Source organism: Ostrea edulis, chromosome 3, assembly GCF_947568905.1.
Source record: "Ostrea edulis chromosome 3, xbOstEdul1.1, whole genome shotgun sequence".
NCBI classification, from domain to species: domain Eukaryota; kingdom Metazoa; phylum Mollusca; class Bivalvia; order Ostreida; family Ostreidae; genus Ostrea; species Ostrea edulis.
In genome coordinates this window covers 12,929,239-12,948,280 of record NC_079166.1, presented here as the reverse complement: position 1 = coordinate 12,948,280, position 19,042 = coordinate 12,929,239, and the positions used below count along the sequence as shown (strand labels likewise).

The following is a 19,042-nucleotide window of genomic DNA, read 5'->3' as shown; positions in this document are numbered from 1 at the left end:
AAGAGAATAATAAATGCTATCAAAAATTCAATTAATACACGCAGTAATTTAGATTTGAAAATATGAATTGTGCGCATCAGAATTCATGGTCTCTTCAAAGGATTAAAGACATCTTCTATTATTTGAGTATTTGTAATTAATCTGGCGCTCCAAAAGTTGGAAAAATCAAACGTTATAGTCACCTCGAAGGCACGTGTAGGTTTACATTGTGGTGTATCTTTCCCGAGTTGTTGGATCTCAGCCAATCGGAGATCACGGCGTTATTCGATCATGCAATAAAGCGTTTCCTTAATTTGTTAAAAATTCATATAATAAATATATTGCCTTTAACATATAGGGACACTTGCCGTCAATACTGATTGAAAGGTTTGTATTCTACATCAAGATATACACATACATGTATACACAATCATGTGAAAATTTTTCACGTTATTAAAAGTAGTGATAACACCGATTTCCTAAAGGCTAGGCCTCACAGGACCCGAACGTTTCAATATTCCAGAGCGTGGTAATTGATCACAATTTCTTCTCTACAGATAAGCTGGATGAAATTTTATGCGTCATACCAATGAATCGGTTCCAACACGCATGGCTACACATATCAAATCAAATTTACATTAAACTACTTCAAAAACCTTTTGAGATCGACATAAGTTTTATTTTTATCAACGTGTTTTAAAATATTCAATACATTCATTAAAAACAGACGGCAGTGAGAGTTTCTTCTTCTATGCAATTCTTGTTGTAAAGTCGCAGTTGATGAATAATATGTAATGGATTCTGAATTTAGTTCTGTGTTTATCCTCGTGCTGCCCTCGTAACGCGCCGGTGACCCTGGCGCGGCCTCTTAAAAACTAACAAGAGGTGGCAGAAGTGCGCTGTAGATCTGTCATAGGTTTCTGATGTGCTCATAGTATATGTTATGTGCATGTTGTAAGCAGTAGACTGTATATATATTAAGTCTAGGTAAGTGATTTCACTATTCTTTAAACTGTTTTTAGTTTTTCGTTTGAAACCAACGATTGTCATTGATGAATTGATGATGTCCAAAATCCGTAGTTTATTGTTGGCGGTTTTAACGGTCTATAACCCAACACCGGACTACAGAAGAGGGCAATTATTAACTATTGATAATTATTGCATATATTTATACATTAAATGTGTACTAACTCAGACTCTTTAAACGCAGTAGGTATTTCAATGTTCGATAGCGATTATTTGCCAAATATTCACCTGTTTAAAATATAGTTTGTTTTGATTTCAATGCATGGGCGCGTTTGAGTTATATGCATTTTTTTAAAACTAAAAAGGAAATGTGAACATCAACACGACATCTAGGCTTGAAAATCATGAATATAAATCACGAGAAATCACCAGTTTTGCTTTTAATCACGTACAAAAAGGTCATTAGTGTTCATACTCGTATACGATTTTCGATAAATTTCTAGAGTGTGTTATTTATAAATTCCTGGCCCTACAGTTCCTTTAAAGACAAGTTTTATCATCGACATCTATATCCACACCCGGAGGTTCCATCAGGAAGTTGTCAATTCACCTACGATGTACATTCATTTCAAGGACAATTATGATCCGCCACAGGGATTTTAACAAGAGGATGGCTTTTCCCGCTAATTGAAATTTTTATTTGTTCCGCAGTGATTTTAATGTGGTCTTCATTCAGATACATATGTATGTATCACATGAAAGTTGAGTGCATGACAATAAATATAATACTAACATATACTCTCCTCTGTTCTGGTGTAAAGAATAGTCATTTTTCTCAAGCCCAATTGACTGATTTTGTGAATGGAACGCCAAATTCCTCGATCGCGTATTAGTCCTTTCAAAATGACTGCAGTTTTTAAAATAGCTACACTGTAGTAGGGCCTCTTGAGCTGAACTGTTCTACATCCGTTTTCTGAATGTTTTACAATTTTCAAAATGAGGAGTTATGTACATGTATTACGTCAGAATAATTATTGTTTACCACGACTGTCACTTATCATATTTCAGACATGGCACACATTAGAAGAAACAAAAAATCAATGATTATGTATCGTATAACAGAGTATAGTCTTAGGTGTCTTACCATATCATTCACTTAATCGAGCCAATGTTGTCTAGGTGCGGTCAGTGATTTCGGCATTGAAAATGCGAAAAAACCCAATAATTGTCGCGGAGAGGTGTGTTATTCAAAATACTCCACATTCCGATTGATGGATGTAATTTCATTGTGTACATGTATGGATGGAATTGTTTTCAGATCTTGTAATCCATTTTCTTATTCAGAAGTATGAGTCAAGAACACAGACGACATCGGAGATCGTACAGTGATGGACAACGCCCCAAATCTCACCATCTTCCGCTTCAGGAGATTCCTCGAAAATATGCAGGTATTGCGATTTTTACACAAATGAGATAGACAAATACCTTTAATAATGTAAGACCCCTGCTGGACTCGAACACGCGATTTACAGTTCAGCAGTCGACGTGCTAACGTACTGAGTTAATCAGCTAGAGGAGAATATTTCTAATGAATAGACAAATATTGCTGATATTTATAATTTCATCCATGTTTTAAAAAGAAGTCAGACAGGAAAGTACCTCCTTAAATATTTCAGATCAGTGTTTGTACTTCGGTTGAAACTGATATATTTGTGATTCTCTACACGTGTTGTTGGGAAATCACTCTCAGATTGTTTCTCATTTTTGACGCCTGATTAATAGTGTCACAGAACGATGAGAACCTGAAGGTGTTGGACAGTCCTCCATTGCGAAGATCGAGCTCCATTCAATCTCTGAATGCAGACTTTGTGGATGCAGCCAGTGACGACTCTTTTCAGAAAGAGGTAAATACTATCTACAGACTGCGAGGTTCAATTTTCATACATGTAGTACGGGTATTTAAATATTCCACGAACACGAGAAAATGACAATTTATCATAACTCTACAACCACGAACAGGTGCCCGTGTCCTGGGTTTCTCATTAAATATTCCAATTTGACCCCGTGAAATGAAATCATTGCACATCATAATGTCCATCGCACTTTGAATAGCTATAGCTTATGCAATGTGGAGAATCTTCTTTTGAATATAGTCAAGGTTATACAAGATAGGAAAAGTTAGAAAAACGCAGAAGAATAGATTACTAGTTCTCGAACATTTCAAGCTATTCCGAGACATTTCTAATGTTTAATTTTCTGATTGTTATTTTGTGCGGGTTTTTTTTTTACGTCCAATTCGATAATTTTCCACTCATACAGTGATGTCACCTGAATCACTATCCTTTTAGCTCACTTGAGCCCAAGGCTCAAGTGAACTTTTCTGATCAAAATGTGTCCGTTGTCTGTCGTCGGCGTCGCTGTCGGCGTAAACTTTTCACATTTTCACCTTCTTCTCCAGAACCACTGAGCCAATTGCAACCAAACTTGACATAACGCATCTTTGGGTGAAGAGCGTTCATGTTTGTCAAAATGAAGGGTCATGCCTTCTTCAAAGGGGAGATAATTAAAAAAAATGCAAAAATAGTATGGGTTCATTTCAAAATCTTCTTTTCAAGAACCACTGGACTAGAGGAGCTGGAATTCAAATAAAAGCTTTCTGACATAGTGCAAATTCAAGTTTGTTAAAATCACGATCCCTGGGGTAGGATGGGGCCACAATAGGGGTTCAAAGTTTTGCTTACAAATATGTGGGAAAATTTTTTAAAAATCTTCTCAAGATACACTGGACCAGAAAAGCTGAAATTTACATGAAAGCATCCTGACATAGTGCAGAATCAAGTTTGCTAAAATCCTGACCCCCATTGTATGTTAGGGCCACAACATGGATCAACGTTTTACATACTAATATATAGAAAAAAAATCTGCTTCTTAAGAACCGTTGGGCCAAAGAAGTTTACATTTACATAAAAGCTTCCTGATATACATGTAGTGCAGATTCAAGTTTGTAAAACTCAATGGCCCCGAGGGTAGGATAAAGCCGCGATAGGGGATCAAAGTTTTACATGCAAATATGTAGGGGAAATCTTTAAAAATCTTCTTTAGAACCATTGGGCCAGAAACGTAGGAATTTACATGGAAGAGTCCTGACATTGTGCAGATTCAAGTTTGTTAAAATCACGATTCCCGGGGATAGGATTGAGACACAGTAGGGATCAAAGTTTTACATACAAATACATAGGGAGAAAATATTTAAAAACCCTCTTCTTAAGAACAATGGACTAGGAATGTACAGATCTAATCGAAAGCTTCCTGACATAGTGCAGATTCAAGTTTGTAAAATCATGGCCCCCGGAGGTAGGATGGGGCCAAAATGGGGAATAAGTTTTACATCCAAATATATAGGGAAATCATTAAGAATCTTCTTCTGAAGAATCACTGGGTCAGAAAAGTTTACTACATAGAAGCTTACTGACATAGTGCAGAATTAATTTTGCTAAAATCATGCCCCCCAGGGGTATCAAAGTTTTACATACTAATATATAGAGAAAATATTTATTAATCTTCTTCTCAAGATTCATTGGGCCAAAAAAGTTTACATTTACATGAAAGCTTCCTGACATGGTGCAGATTCAACTTTGTAAATATCATGACCCCCGTTCGTATGTTGGGGCCACAGTGGGGACCAAAGTTTTACATGCGAATATATATGGAAAATCTTTAGATATGGGCCATGGTGACTCAGGTGAGCGATGTGGCCCATGGGCCTTTTGTACCTATTATAACGCTGCCGTTATATTGAGCCAGCACCTAATCGTGCCAATTGACCTCCGTTTGAAGGTCATATCCAAAACACCCTCGAAAACACTGATTTTGTTAAACAATTTTAGTTTATTAAGGCCATCCAAGATACAGGGGTCTTTAACAACGCTAACCTCTGGGCTCCTGCAAGCGATGTGTCAGTTTGAACGTTGAAAACCCAAACAATGATTTCTATTTAACATTCACATTGAGTTTACATAATTTGTTTCATCACCCTTCAGACCAACAGTAAAGTGTGTTTTGTTGTTGTTGTTTTTTTTTTTTTTAGGTAGCAGAGAAAACACAGCAATATTTTGTTGGAAAGCAAGAGGCAGAAACTGAAGTGTTTATAGATAGAATTATAACGAAACAAGGCGGAAAGGACCGTGCTCTGTTGTTCATTGTCTCGGAGGTCCCAAACGAAAATAAGGTACAGAAATTGTAAAACGCCGTCTCTTAAAAGAATTGTATTTTGTTCAACTGCAACATGTGATAACGTACATATTATAATTACGTGAATTACTTTGTGGGCGGGTGTCAAGTTCACGGACACCACATGGATGTTCCGGAATACTGTTAAATCAGACTTAGTGTGCATCATGTGATCCACTCCCTTTGTTTATGTTTTTTCTATAACGAATGATTATGTCTTCCATTAATCCCCATATTTGAACGGAAAAGGTATACACCTTGGTCGTCGCAACCGCCTTTGAAACTTTTCTGGATCCACCCTTGTGGATCTATGCGGAAGTAAATTTTACTATACTTTCAATTTTCATATCATACTGTAAATTTCTCTCTATACGCGAGGAATTCATTATCGCGTAATTTCTAGAGAAGGACCAATCGCAAAATAAAAGTATTCGATTTTATCTTTATATTGCTAAAATACATGTAAACACTCTTGATCAACAGAGCGCTCGTGAATTTATGTTCTCGCAATTTGACGTGTACGAGTCATATCGCGATAGTAAGTACTCGCGTAAAATAATGAATTTTCAGCATTTACATATATCGTGTTAGAAAGGAAAAAGAAAGGGGAAAAAATGATATATGTACATGTACTACTTACGCCGGTCTAAGTAGATGCAACCTCAATAAGGAACTAATAGATGCCGCCCCAATAATTTTGAAAAAGGAGAGAGGATGAGGAAAAAATGACAAATTCATGACGGTCGGTGAAATAAAACAATGTGAACTTTTCTTTTATACATGAGCGTACCATGTATTTGTTGATTATAATTTTAAACCTATTCTAACCCGGATCCTAACAAAAGAAATATGATGCTCGTGGAAATCTGAATTAGTCTGATCCCCCCCCCCCCCCCCCCGTTTCCCATCTGTCTCCCCCACTTTTTGATGCCACGCAATTCCATATGTTGAACATTTGGATCATAGTAAACCTTTTACATACAGAAATAGTCAATGTACACTGAATGCCTCAGGGACATGTACAATGTAATTGACACCCTCATCCACCAAAATGTTGTTTGGTCTCCAACCGATTTTTTTCTAAAGTTATAATCATCTCTATCTCCTCCTTTAAAAAAAACACCACAAAATCTCAACTTAAGATTTGACTGATAAGAAGATAAGAACACCCAGGAAATAAAATAGTTTACAGGCATTACACCAGAGACACTGCTTGCGCATTGTGCACACCCATGCACATTTCTCTCTCTCTCTCTCTCTCTCTCTCTCTCTCTCTCTCTCATGTATATGCTTTCGTTTCAGGTACAAATGTTGATTAACAGTTTACTCCATCGAGGCGCCAATCCGTCGGCTAGCAATAAGGACTTGTGGACTCCGTTACATTATGCTGTCAAGAGAAATTATAAAGGCGTCTGCTCTAAACTACTAGAACACGAGGCCTGGCCAGACGCACGAGATAAAAAAGGAGTTATGCCATACACGCTTGCATACGATGCCGGAAATGACGACATTGCGTCAATGCTCATTACATGCATGAAAAACGAATTGTAAGATACACTTTAAAAAAGATTTAGTCTATTTTCTATACCTGAACTGATATGATCAATGCTAATCTTAATTATTCCTCTTTGAAATTAAAAAAATATAATTACTGGGATCCATTAGACATGCTAAAACTGATAAGCAGATGACCCTTCTTGATGAATGCTCTCTCTTTCAGGGAGGTGTCTTTGAATAATGCAATGAAGCATATTCAGTGTACCCTTACCCTCAAATTATTTCTGAAGTTTGTTGTAGTGTTCGACAACTATATAGCAGTGGCGGGAATGACGCAGCAGAATTTAGCTTCCATGATCTTCTAGAAAAAAATATGCTGGTATGTACGAATTTCTTCAGCACGTAAAATTGTGATAGTGGAGAATGTGTTGCAAATATGAGAATTATAGTCATACTTTACCATAGTCTTTTTCCAATCAATATGATAAATGTGAAGTTGAACACCACACTGGCTGTTTGCATGTACATATTCCAGCTTATAGGATAGCCTAGCTTTAAAATCAATAGAAAGATTATTGTAGCTTTCCACAGTTTCTCTATTTTAAAGATTAGATTCATTGCTGTAGATGTGGTTTGTGTCGTATTTCCAATTTCAGAAGACAACCCTAGCTGTATTGGACTGTATGATAGATCCTGTAAGCCCTAGTGGGGATGTTTGTGTTTATTACAATGTACTAGAGGCAGACCAACACGGGAGAGTACCGACGGATTCCAATTTCAATCCAAGATCCAAATCAGGGCTCCAGATTATTGCAAAGAGTGGTAATAAAGCAAGTATTCTGATGTGTAGGTAATACTACGCTAGCTGGGTCGCTTGGATGTCAAAATTGTCATCTTCATCGTATCTAACAGACACAAAACATCGGTTTTCAAAGCAGGAGGGATTAGAAAAATAATTTAACAAGCAAATATAACACACACCCCCGAACAAAATAAAACCCTTTTAATTGTTTTAATTGTGTCAGTGTGTCACAGTTTGGCTTTTATATAAAGATCATCCATTGTATTATTTTACATAAAAGATATGAAAGTAGAACAAGAGGCCAATGAGCCTAGAATCGCTCTTCTGATACATTGTAGAACAGGCAAAAATTCTCACTAACCAAGATTCATCAATTCACAAAGTTTGATGATGTTAAGTCAAATAGTAACTGAAAATTTAAATGTAACTGTCCATAAGTTGGTCACGGTGACCTACGTTTGGTCGACACACTGAAGACTCCAGATGCATCAACTGACAGTTTGATAATTGAAGTCAAATAGTATCTGAAAGTCAAATAGTATTCAAATATAACCGTCAAATTCCAAAAGAAGGCCACAGTGACCTACCTTTTGATCGACACACTCCAAAGACTCAAGATGCATCAACTGACAGTTTGATAATTGAAGTCAAATAGTATCTGAAATATTCATATATGAACGTCAAATTCCAAAAGTAGGTCACACTGACCAACTTTTTGGTCGACACATTCTGAAGACTGAAGACCCATTAACTGACAAAGTTTGATGATTGAAAGTCAAATAGTATCTGAAATATTCAAATATAGTCGTCAAAATCCAAAAATAGGTGACGGTGACCAACTTTTTAGTCAACACACTCTCAAGACTCAACATGCATCAACTGACAAAGTTTGATAATTTTAAGTCAAATAGTATATAAAATGTTAAAATATAGCCGTCAAATTCCAAAAGTAGGTCACGGTGACCTACTTTGTGGTCAACAAACTATGAAGACTCAACATGCATCAACTGACAAGGTTTGATGATCCTAGCTTTCATAGTGTCCAAAATATGCATATAGAATTGAAAATGTGAAATTTGAATGTCTGCAAAATTCAAAAAGTAGGTCACTGTGACCTACTTTATTTATAAATATGTTTCGAGGCCTCTAGACGCATCAACTTACACGTTTTGATGATTCTAAACATCTCAGTATCTAAAATAACAACCTAAAATGTATTCATAAATGATTAGCCATACAATTCAGAAAGTAGGTCATGGTGACATACTTTTCACATGACGCACTTCAAGTTCCCATGATCCATCAGCTGACAATTTTTGATGATCATAGGCTCAAAAGTGTTTAAGATATGCATCAAAATCTATTTAATGATAATTACCTGCAAAATTCAAAATGTAGGTTACCATGACCTACTTTTGAGACAACATGATATAAGTCCCTAAGATGCATCAATTGACAAAATTTGATGATCCTAGTCCTCATACTAAGCAAAATATCAAAGTTTTAACAAAACAAAATTTAAGGTCAACTTTGAAGTGACCTTGAGACTACACCCTTTGCCGCAGGATAATGCCTTGAACAAGTTTTTATTCACAACCTATCTTCATCCCTATGCATAAGTGTGGTGATAATGTGCCCAGTGGTTCTTGAGAAGAAGATTTTTTAGCAACCACTGCTTTTGTTTGCATTTTCCTAATTATCTCCCCTTGTTAAAGGGTCACAACCCTAGTTTTAGTCCAAATGAAAGCCCTTGGGCCAAGGATATCCTGTGGCAAATTTGACAAAAATTGGCCAAGGGGTTCTTGAGATATAGCCCTTTTTCCAAAAAGTTGACGCATACCGCACGCCAGACATATGGCCATATGATTAGCTCTTTGAGCCTTCGGCTCAGAAGAGTTAAAAAATGACCACCCTTCCTCGCCTAGACTACATGTTTGTCTAATAAGCTGAGCTACCATCAATAATTGTAGAAATGTCTCGAAAACTTGGACTCATATTCATTTCCCTCTGCCGGTATATGTTATAGGAATTCATCACATTTCTTTCGTCGTTGCAGACTGTAGTGTATCACGATGTCGTTCGTTTACTCATCCGCCGGAAGTGGAAAGAATATGCAAGGCTCCGTTTTCTGTAAGAACATTTGTTATGGAATTCAGATGATGTGTGGAGCTGTTGCAATGCGTAATGACCTTTGTTTTTCGTTTCAGAATCAATTCGTTATTTTACATCATCACCTTATTTACCATCACCTTCTCTGCTATTCTGGCCAGCACCTTGCCGGACCCGGCGGTGAACGACCTTTCTGCACTACACATTGCAAGAGCAGTCTGCGAGATATGGTCACTTGGGATGGCTGTTCTGACCCTGTTCTCTGAATTAAATCAACTTCGTAAGTACGTATGATCAATTTATTCATCAGAATACCCCTATATGCAATTTAGTGAAAGGCATTAAAAATTGATGAAGCATTAATCAGTGTGAAATTGTCATGAATGAAAATTAATGTAGGATAGATGTATATAAATCTCTTGATACTAGAGTTTCAAAGCAATTGATATTGAATAGAAACTGATAGCTTTGTTGGGAAATGAAGAGGAAAAACTACTTTTCGATCGCATGAAAGCTTAAAGCAGTTGTATTACTTGAAAGCCAATTACAGAGGAATTGTATGGAGTAGAGATCAATTGGCACTTAATTCGTTCGATTTAAAAAAGAATCAAAGTTGGATTTTTAAAACATTATAAGGTATACGCAACACAAATAATCCGTTAATTTTTCTTTCAATTCTATATCGGAAATACTGCCACAATTAGTTTTGTCTCTACAAATCGTGTAGTTTTCCAACAAATAAAGTCATTCTGAGTCTCAAACCGTCCATTATTCTAGAACTACTATCTCTCTGAGTCTCAAACCGTGCAGTATTCTAGAACTAACGTTATTCTGAGTCTCAAACCGTGCAGTATTCTAGAACTAACGTCATTCTGAGTCTCAAACCGTGCAGTATTCTAGAACTAATGTCTTTCTGAGTCTCAAACCGTGTAGTGTTCTAGAACTAACGTCGTTCTGAGTCTCAAACCGTGCAGTATTCTAGAACTAACATCATTCTGAGTTTTAAACTATATAGTTCTAGAAAGTAATGTCATTCTGAGTCTTAATTCTACTGTTGAAAGTATCACTGTCTATCTCTGAGATCCTTTATTTACATACGTGTATTATGTATGTCCTTCATTTACATACGTGTATTATGTATGTCCTTCATTTACATACATGTATTATGTATGTCCTTTATTTACATACGTGTATTATGTATGTACTTAATTTACATACGTGTACTATGTGTGTCCTTCATTTACATACGTGTATTATGTATGTCCTTCATTTACATACGTGTATCATGTATGTCCTTCATTTACATACGTGTATTATGTATGTCCTTCATTTACATACGTGTATTATGTATGTCCTTCATTTACATACGTGTATTATGTATGTCCTTCATTTACATACGTGTATTATGTATGTCCTTCATTTACATACGTGTATTATGTATGTCCTTCATTTACATACGTGTATTATGTATGTACTTCATTTGCATACGTGTATTATGTATGTCCTTCATTTACATACGTGTATTATGTATGTCCTTCATTTACATACGTGTATTATGTATGTACTTCATTTACATACGTGTATTATGTATGTCCTTCATTTACATACGTGTATTATGTGTGTCCTTCATTTACATACGTGTACTAATCACGTTCTTTATTTTGTTTCGAAATAGATGTATTTTGCAAAACAAAAAAAACCCAAAAAATAATAAGTGATTTTGTATGGGCTATACTATTTTTTTTATTATTTTTTGAGCAAATCGGAAACCTTGCAGGAATTATGGTTCAAAACTAAATATTATACATCATGTACATTTAAGGAATATATATAAAAGGGTATGAATTTCGATGCTTCACGACGGCATACTGAAAGGTGCATTAGATGTCACATACTGAAAGGTGCATTAGATGTCACATACTGAAAGGTGCATTAGATGTCACATACTGAAAGGTGCATTAGATGTCACATACTGAAAGGTGCATTAGATGTCACATACTGAAAGGTGCATTAGATGTCATTTTGTTGCCAAAGTTTGATTCTATGGCAATTGCCCCATCTTGTACATTTCAGTAATAACACCAGTATTCAATTAAGTCAAACACTTTTCACCCTAAAGAAAAGCTCATATGTGATTTTGATCGTTATATCATTATTGTCTTATGCAAGACAATTATTATTCCTTATATATTTAAACTAGAAGTGGTTTTCTATGGTGATTTTATTCTTCTTTTTGTACAAAATAATTTTTTGTCATTGATATATATCCCCATGTCATTGAAATATTTTGAGAAAAAATACACGCATTTTCACAACTGCTACACATTCATGAGGAAATGCTTATCATTAAATTGTAGAGATAAAAAAAGGTGTATCCACATTGGTTACTCCCGTTTCCTCCCACATCAAGGACTCTTTTGCGCCGATATCTGAGCCGACGAGAAGCATTAATATAAATTGTTGAAGTTGCTAAATTGGTAAAATAAATAAAGTTCAAGTTTTTACACTGTATATATGTACATGCGTGCCTTTGGGTACATTGTATGTGCCAGCCTTTTTGTATGAATTAGTTAACACTTGATAAGAGATATTCTACATTAACATGTACGTCACGCCCAAAACTTCAAGCTACAAGGCTAGAGGGTCATGGATAAATAGGAAAATTAAGTATAGAGAAAACGTCGACTAAGGAGAGAAATATGTAAGATGTTTGTATGAAATACATGTCAAAATCCACGTGAAAAGGGTCCGGCTATAAAAAAAATCCATTTAAAGCTTGGTGAAATGAAATTGAATAAAATGTTCAGATAACAAGGTACTCACGAAATACACATGCGGTATGATAAAACAAGGAAATTACATATAAAGAGTAGTACATGTTTCTATTCAAGCGGAAACAGCATTCATATTTATATATTTTATACCTCATGAGAGAATACGATATGGAATGGATCATAATTTGCTTCCATCTGTGTTTCACATGAAATTGCATGGAGATACCTCACTGCAAAAATATCGCACAATGTCCCAACGTGCACGTGTTAACTTTTGAAGAGTATTAATTGTAAAACTAGTATTCATTTTGTCAATGCATGTGTTTCCATCTTCTAGTTGTGGCGATGAGTTATTTTGTTCTTTTTTTGGATAAAATAATGTTTAAAGGGTAAAGATAGTTAAACTCCAATCAGTTTCAATGTTGCTTCTTAAAGCAATAGATACAGGGTGACCCCCCCCCCCTTTTTTTTTTTAGAAAAAAAGCTTTAGACATATATCACTAATGATGATAGCCCTTTCCCAAATTTAGACATCGGTTGGAGTATTGGCAGGATGCTTTTAATTGGATCGATCTGTCCTCGTCCATCCTGATCATTCTGATCCCTCCTCTGCGTTTTGCCCGGAAGTCAGAACAGTGGTTTGTGTTTTCTGCTGCCTATCTTCTTTGGACATTGCGGATATTTAAGTATGCCGCCGTGTTTCGGTGAGATGATAATTCAACCATATCTTATTTTCTAACTTTTGACACGTATGTGAAATAAATCTCATACCGTGGTAACATTTTGTTTTTTTAAGTTCAGTGAGCTTTAAATAAAGATGTTTGATGCCAATGAATCATTCAAACTATTGAAAAGAAAGATTTCAAATGCCTTATTGATTAAAAGCGAACGAAGACTATGTACATGTATGTTCTATCACAATACTTTTTTCCCCAGACAAACAGGAGCATACGCTCAGATTTTATGGCGGATTTTGATTCACGATTTCATCCAGTTTACAACCTTCTTCCTGTTCATCCTCTTAGCTTTCAGTGGGTGTCTACTGCTGTCTCTCCGTGGGGAAGGATCATTGGAAAAGTTTAGTGAAGTCAGGTACTGTAGCGTATTTACAAGCAGAAAGTTGAAAAGAGGCATGTTATCTGATGTATAGCTTGATAAAATCTCTCCCTCTCTCTCTCTCTCTCTCTCTCTCTCTCTCTCTCTCTCTCTCTCTCTCCATTTTGGCTAAAATAATGCCACAACGGCATTAAAACCAAATCAATCTATCTAGCTATACATGTATATTTTATCTGTCTATTTATGTATATGTATATTTGTTTGTAATTATCATTCTATCCTTTGATCTATCTGTCTGTCCGTCTATTTAACTTCTGTTGAGGTCACTGTCTGCCATGTTACAAACATTTCCTTGAGAAGTCCTCACCTGCAATTCATTACTAGTATTTGTTCATCAAGGTAAGGCTGAAAAACCTTTCAGGAATCTCCATAGTGAAATCCAGAATCGCTTCACGTTGGGTTTTTGTTTGCTATGATTTACGTAATTTTCTTTTTTGTCAGCTCCTTTTGGTCTATCTTTTTAGTTGGAGTAAGGATATTAATTGAGGCTGAACGAATCATAGAATATACTGAACTTCCGTAAGTTTCAAATCTCAAACAGTTACACTTTAACAACGTTTCATTTAACACTAAGGCAACACATAACACAATACGCATTTAACATAATGATGTTTTGGCACTTAGATATTGATACTAGGAATTACTAGTGTATTTTGTATCTCTGTCTTTGTCACCCTTGTAGAGTGATGAGCTTGATCATAACGGTGGCCTTCTTGTTTACAATTTGCGTCCTTCTTCTGAATATCCTGATTGCTCAACTTAGCGACACATACCAGAACATCCAGAAAGACGCTCAACGTGGTCTAGAGGTCAACAGAGCGTGGATTGTCGCCAGGGTGGAACTAAACAGCCTGTATATTGGCAAGGTACATGTAGACATGTTAACACTTAACACACAACCGCATGTTTTAATGTATATTATTTCGTAAAAATCTATTGTTTCCAATCATTATTTGGTCATTCAGAAGATCTAGTCTATATGCTGATTTGTCATACGACGATTAGATATCCAAGGAATGGAGTAAATATAATGTGATTCGACGCTTATTTTTGTTGTTTTCTTTTGCTGGAATGTTTGTCTTTAGCTTAAACACAATTTTGACGGAATATATCAGATAAAACAAGTAAGGAGTTACCTTCAAGTGGTGTTAGGTAGTTTATGCTTTTGATTCGTAAAAGAAGTTTTACAAGAAAAAAATACAGTATTTGATTCAAGCTGTTATGTCGTGTTAATTAGCTTTATTATTTACAACATACCCGAAGAAATGTTGATAAAGAAACGCTTATGAAATATGAGCTGTACATCACCTCCGAATGATTCGACGTCATAACAAATTCTAAGCAATGTACTATTTTGTTGAGTGACAATCAACCTGTCAAATTACCTATTACAACTAACATTAGATATATTTATGAATTATATGCTATTGATACTTAACCTTGCTGTCGACCAATATACATGTAATGTAATCAATAGTTTTAAAGACTATGAAAAATATTAAAAGAAATGAAAGTAATGACAGTAGTATACACTACTATTAATGTACGAAATGAAAGTAGTTACAGCAATATACGCTATCGATGCACGAAATGAAAGTCATGACAGTAGTATACACTACTATTAATGTACGAAATGAAAGCAGTGACTGCAGTATACGCTATCGATGTACGGAATGAAAGCAGTGAAAGCAGTATACGCTATCAATGTACGAAATGAACACAGTGAGAGCAGTTTACTCTATTAATGTACAATATGAAAGTAATGACAGCAGTATACACTATTGATGTACAAAATGAAAGTAGTGACAGCAGTATACACTATTAATGTACAAAATGAAAGTAATGACATCAGTATACACTATTGATGTACAAAATGAAAGTAATGACAGCAGTATACACTATTAATGTACAAAATGAAAGTAATGACATCAGTATACACTGTTGATGTACAAAATGAAAGTAATGACATCAGTATACACTATTAATGTACAAAATGAAAGTAATGACATCAGTATACACTATTAATGTACAAAATGAAAGTAATGACAACGGTAAACACTATTGATGTACAAAATGAAAGTAATGACATCAGTATACACTATTGATGTACAAAATGAAAGTAATGACAGCAGTATACACTATTAATGTACAAAATGAAAGTAATGACAACGGTAAACACTATTAATGTAGGAAATGAAAGTAATGACAGCAGTATACACAACTATTGATGTACAAAATGAAAGTAATGACATCAGTATACACTATTAATGTACAAAATGAAAGTAATGACAACGGTAAACACTATTGATGTACAAAATGAAAGTAATGACATCAGTATACACTATTGATGTACAAAATGAAAGTAATGACAGCAGTATACACTATTAATGTACAAAATGAAAGTAATGACAACGGTAAACACTATTAATGTACGAAATGAACGCAGTGACAGCAGTATACACAACTATTAATGTACGAAATGTAAGTAGTGACAGCAATGTACACTATCAATATACGAAATGAAAGTAATGACAGCAATGTACACTATTTTCAGGGTCACAGATCAACTCATTACAAAGAAAGTGAAAGCATATATGATGTTAGAGATGTCTTGGAAAAGTGGGAAAGTCCACCATTAAATGAAATGAACAAGTGTATCCAGGATATTTGGGATAGTCTTGATTCTCATAAAATGAATTTATTGACAGTAAGAAATAGATTAGCCCGGCAGGAAACTACGCTTTCCAAAATTCAGTAAGTATTGTACGTATAATAAAAAATTAAAGTATATTACAAAATTTCATATTCAACTTTGCCAGTAAAAATAATGCTGACTATTATGTTTTAGGGACACGCTGGATAAACTATTGGAATTGCAGGAAAGGGGGCAGCAGACTGCTAATGGTTGCAATGTTTCATTTTAAGCATCAGAACGACATGTTTCTAGTTGTTACTACATTGATAAAATCACAACGTCAGTGGGGAAACACTTGTTGCATTAATGAAGATGTCATTTTATTTTTGGGATTGTGCATAAATTCAGAGGATAATGGACAATGACGAACATAGACTAATAGTCAATTTTATTGTGACAATATCATTACGTGTTGAGTAGTAAAATATACAAAAACAATTGCGTTTTAATTGGTGTTTTTTACGCTACAAAACTGCAAAAGTGAAGTTTTCACATTGAATATCTTCTATCTATGTAATATGAAATATTTTATTCTTTTCGGGATGCTATGAAACGAAAACATGCGGTACTTTTTCAGAGTAGATAACATGTATAAGAATAAGAAAATCTCGTATTAGATGTGTTAAAACAAAAACTAAACAAGTAAAGATAACGAACAATGATCAATCTCATAAATCCTATAAAAATCAAATATTAAGGGTATGGCAAGCAATGATCCCTGGACACCCCAGAGGGGAGATCAGGTGCTTAGGTGGAGTAAGAATTCCCTATTGACCTTTCACACCCATCTTGAGCCCTATAAATTGATCAGGTAAACGGATTTATCCGTAGTCAAAATCAGTGTGCAAAGAACGGCCTAATAATTTGTATGAAACATGTCAGGCAACATTCGACCCAATTATACAATGGAGGTTGTACATTTATTTGCAAATAAGATTAGTATCACGACCGAATGATTTGCAAAATTTTGACTTTAAACGAGACTGTAGAAACTCTTGTAACATCAACGTATTTGTCAGTAGCCTGTCTCGTTATAAGAGTGAATCATACGCAGTACATGACGTCACACATCAAATCAGCTGAGAGACATAAACATATGCAGGTGGTAATGGGATACCTGTACATAAATATTAGACGTTGAAGATTGAGAACCTGGGGTCATCCCATTTTTCATAAAGCCGATTTATTAGTTTGTATTTAACTTCAATATTCAATTAAATATCCAAATATGAAGCAGATGCATAATACTATCTTTGTTTATTATGTCGACTTCATGGGAAGATATCGAATTGACGTATTGGTAATAAGTATTATTATTATGATTATTTCAAACGAATTTGGCTTTTATATAATATTTGTTATCCAATTTACACTACTTTCACCTTCAAAACTCGAGGGTTTTTTTCCCTGCAAAACCACCTTTTCATTTTGAACACATGGTATTCCATTCAGTTGGGCGAATTAATCTGAGCTACATGTATTGTCCCTCTACTGGATTCCAAACTTTAACACTCTTACAAACAGATATACATTGCAGGATTCAATAACTGTCCTATCAAGCCCCTATCTTTACTCCTCATAAAAAAATCAACTACTGTGAAGGATAAACCTCCTACGTATGCCAGAAGCGATCTTATGTGGATTCTTAAAAAAAATGGAATAACTAATTTCAAATCGCAAAACTTTTTCCAAAATCAACAGTGTGAAAGCGTACGACTTTTTATAACAAAACGCCATTATACCTTATGATAGATTACATGTAAATACTGGGCCTTTTGCCATCATATGTATCTGTTTTATCAATACATACAGAAATATTGCTATCTGCGGATAAATTATCCAAAACTGTTTTGTTAAACGTCACTATAATTCAATGCATAAGTTCTCTGAATATGATATTAAAATGATACAGGAGTTTCTCAATGACAATATCCGCGTAGTATTTGGGAGTCAGGTCTTCCAATAATATGGCGGAATTCCCATGAAATATCTTCTGGTGGCTTTCAACTCGACATCTAGATATAGCGACGATGCTTTATCTGGAAACGAAAATCCTTTTCATCCATTTGACATTTCGATATATTCCTGTGAATTTAAAATAAAAGACATCACAAAGTCGTCCATACCTGCTCTTACTTAGATATTTTATTGAACATAGCTATTAACGACAGACTAACAACTCAACTTTATGACAAACAGGATGATTTCAGCTTCTACATTGTCAACTTCCTATATTCATGTAGTAATATTCCACTATCACCTGCATGGTGTTGATAACTCTCAACTGATTCGATCCTCAAGAGCTTGTTCTCCGTATGATCTGCGTGTGATCAGTTTTGAATCGAGACAAGCTACTGACAAACAAGTTGATGTAACATGGGTTTTACCACCAGTCTCGTAAAACTTATTATTTTGCAAATCGTATAGTCGTTATAATGATCTGCTTTGCCAATGCAACCTATCTTTGGGTCAAATGCTGTCTGAAGATACAGGGCGCATTGCGGTGTGACTTGTCGACGGGGATGCTTGATCCCCCATGACACATGATCACACTTCTGGTATATCCAGAGGTATGTATTTGCCAAACTCTCTATTTTGTATTGCTTATAGGAGTTAAAGAATTGATCACTGACAGAGTTCAGTAATAAATGTGTAATACGTTTGCACCAATGGAATCAGTATTGAACCAGTGAATACTTAGTTGTAGCATCCTGCGCAGATGTGACCAAAATCCCAGGAGCTAACTTCCTTAAATAAATCATCTATTAAAACATTCTCCTTCATTGATACATCAGAGTAAACTCGAAACAAAGACATTATCTTTGGATTTGAATACTTTACTGACCATAGACGTTAAACACAATCTCAACTCCA

The 19,042-nt window shown here is 35.2% G+C and overlaps 1 protein-coding gene across 5 annotated transcripts; it reads left to right on the top strand.

The window, feature by feature from the left end:
- The first annotated feature begins 824 nt into the window (after positions 1 to 824).
- On the top strand, positions 825 to 16,606 carry LOC125675377 (uncharacterized). 5 transcript variants are annotated; one of them, XM_056160091.1, is made up of 15 exons: positions 825 to 966; positions 2,290 to 2,393; positions 2,728 to 2,849; positions 5,033 to 5,173; positions 6,478 to 6,722; positions 6,973 to 7,051; positions 7,329 to 7,502; positions 9,531 to 9,604; positions 9,682 to 9,867; positions 12,888 to 13,061; positions 13,294 to 13,449; positions 13,915 to 13,992; positions 14,156 to 14,339; positions 16,028 to 16,227; positions 16,322 to 16,606. In XM_056160091.1, the coding sequence occupies exons 2-15, from the start codon at positions 2,294 to 2,296 to the stop codon at positions 16,395 to 16,397; spliced, it is 1,989 nt and encodes a 662-aa protein (XP_056016066.1). In that variant the 5' UTR covers positions 825 to 966; positions 2,290 to 2,293; the 3' UTR covers positions 16,398 to 16,606. The 5 variants fall into 5 exon arrangements, with proteins under 5 accessions (XP_056016066.1, XP_056016068.1, XP_056016069.1 ...); XM_056160093.1 differs by lacking the exon at positions 16,322 to 16,606 and adding an exon at positions 2,125 to 2,183 and having other exon boundaries at positions 863 to 966; positions 16,028 to 16,231; XM_056160094.1 differs by lacking the exon at positions 7,329 to 7,502 and adding an exon at positions 2,125 to 2,183 and having other exon boundaries at positions 870 to 966.
- The last annotated feature ends 2,436 nt before the right edge of the window (positions 16,607 to 19,042 follow it).

Coding starts and splice junctions, on each gene's coding strand:
- LOC125675377 (XM_056160090.1), top strand. CDS start 2,152: ATGCGAAAAAACCCAATAATTGTCGCGGAGAG. Junction 2,850..5,032: donor ACGACTCTTTTCAGAAAGAG/GTAAATACTATC, acceptor TTTTTTTTTTAG/GTAGCAGAGAAAACACAGCA. Junction 5,174..6,477: donor AGGTCCCAAACGAAAATAAG/GTACAGAAATTG, acceptor CTTTCGTTTCAG/GTACAAATGTTGATTAACAG.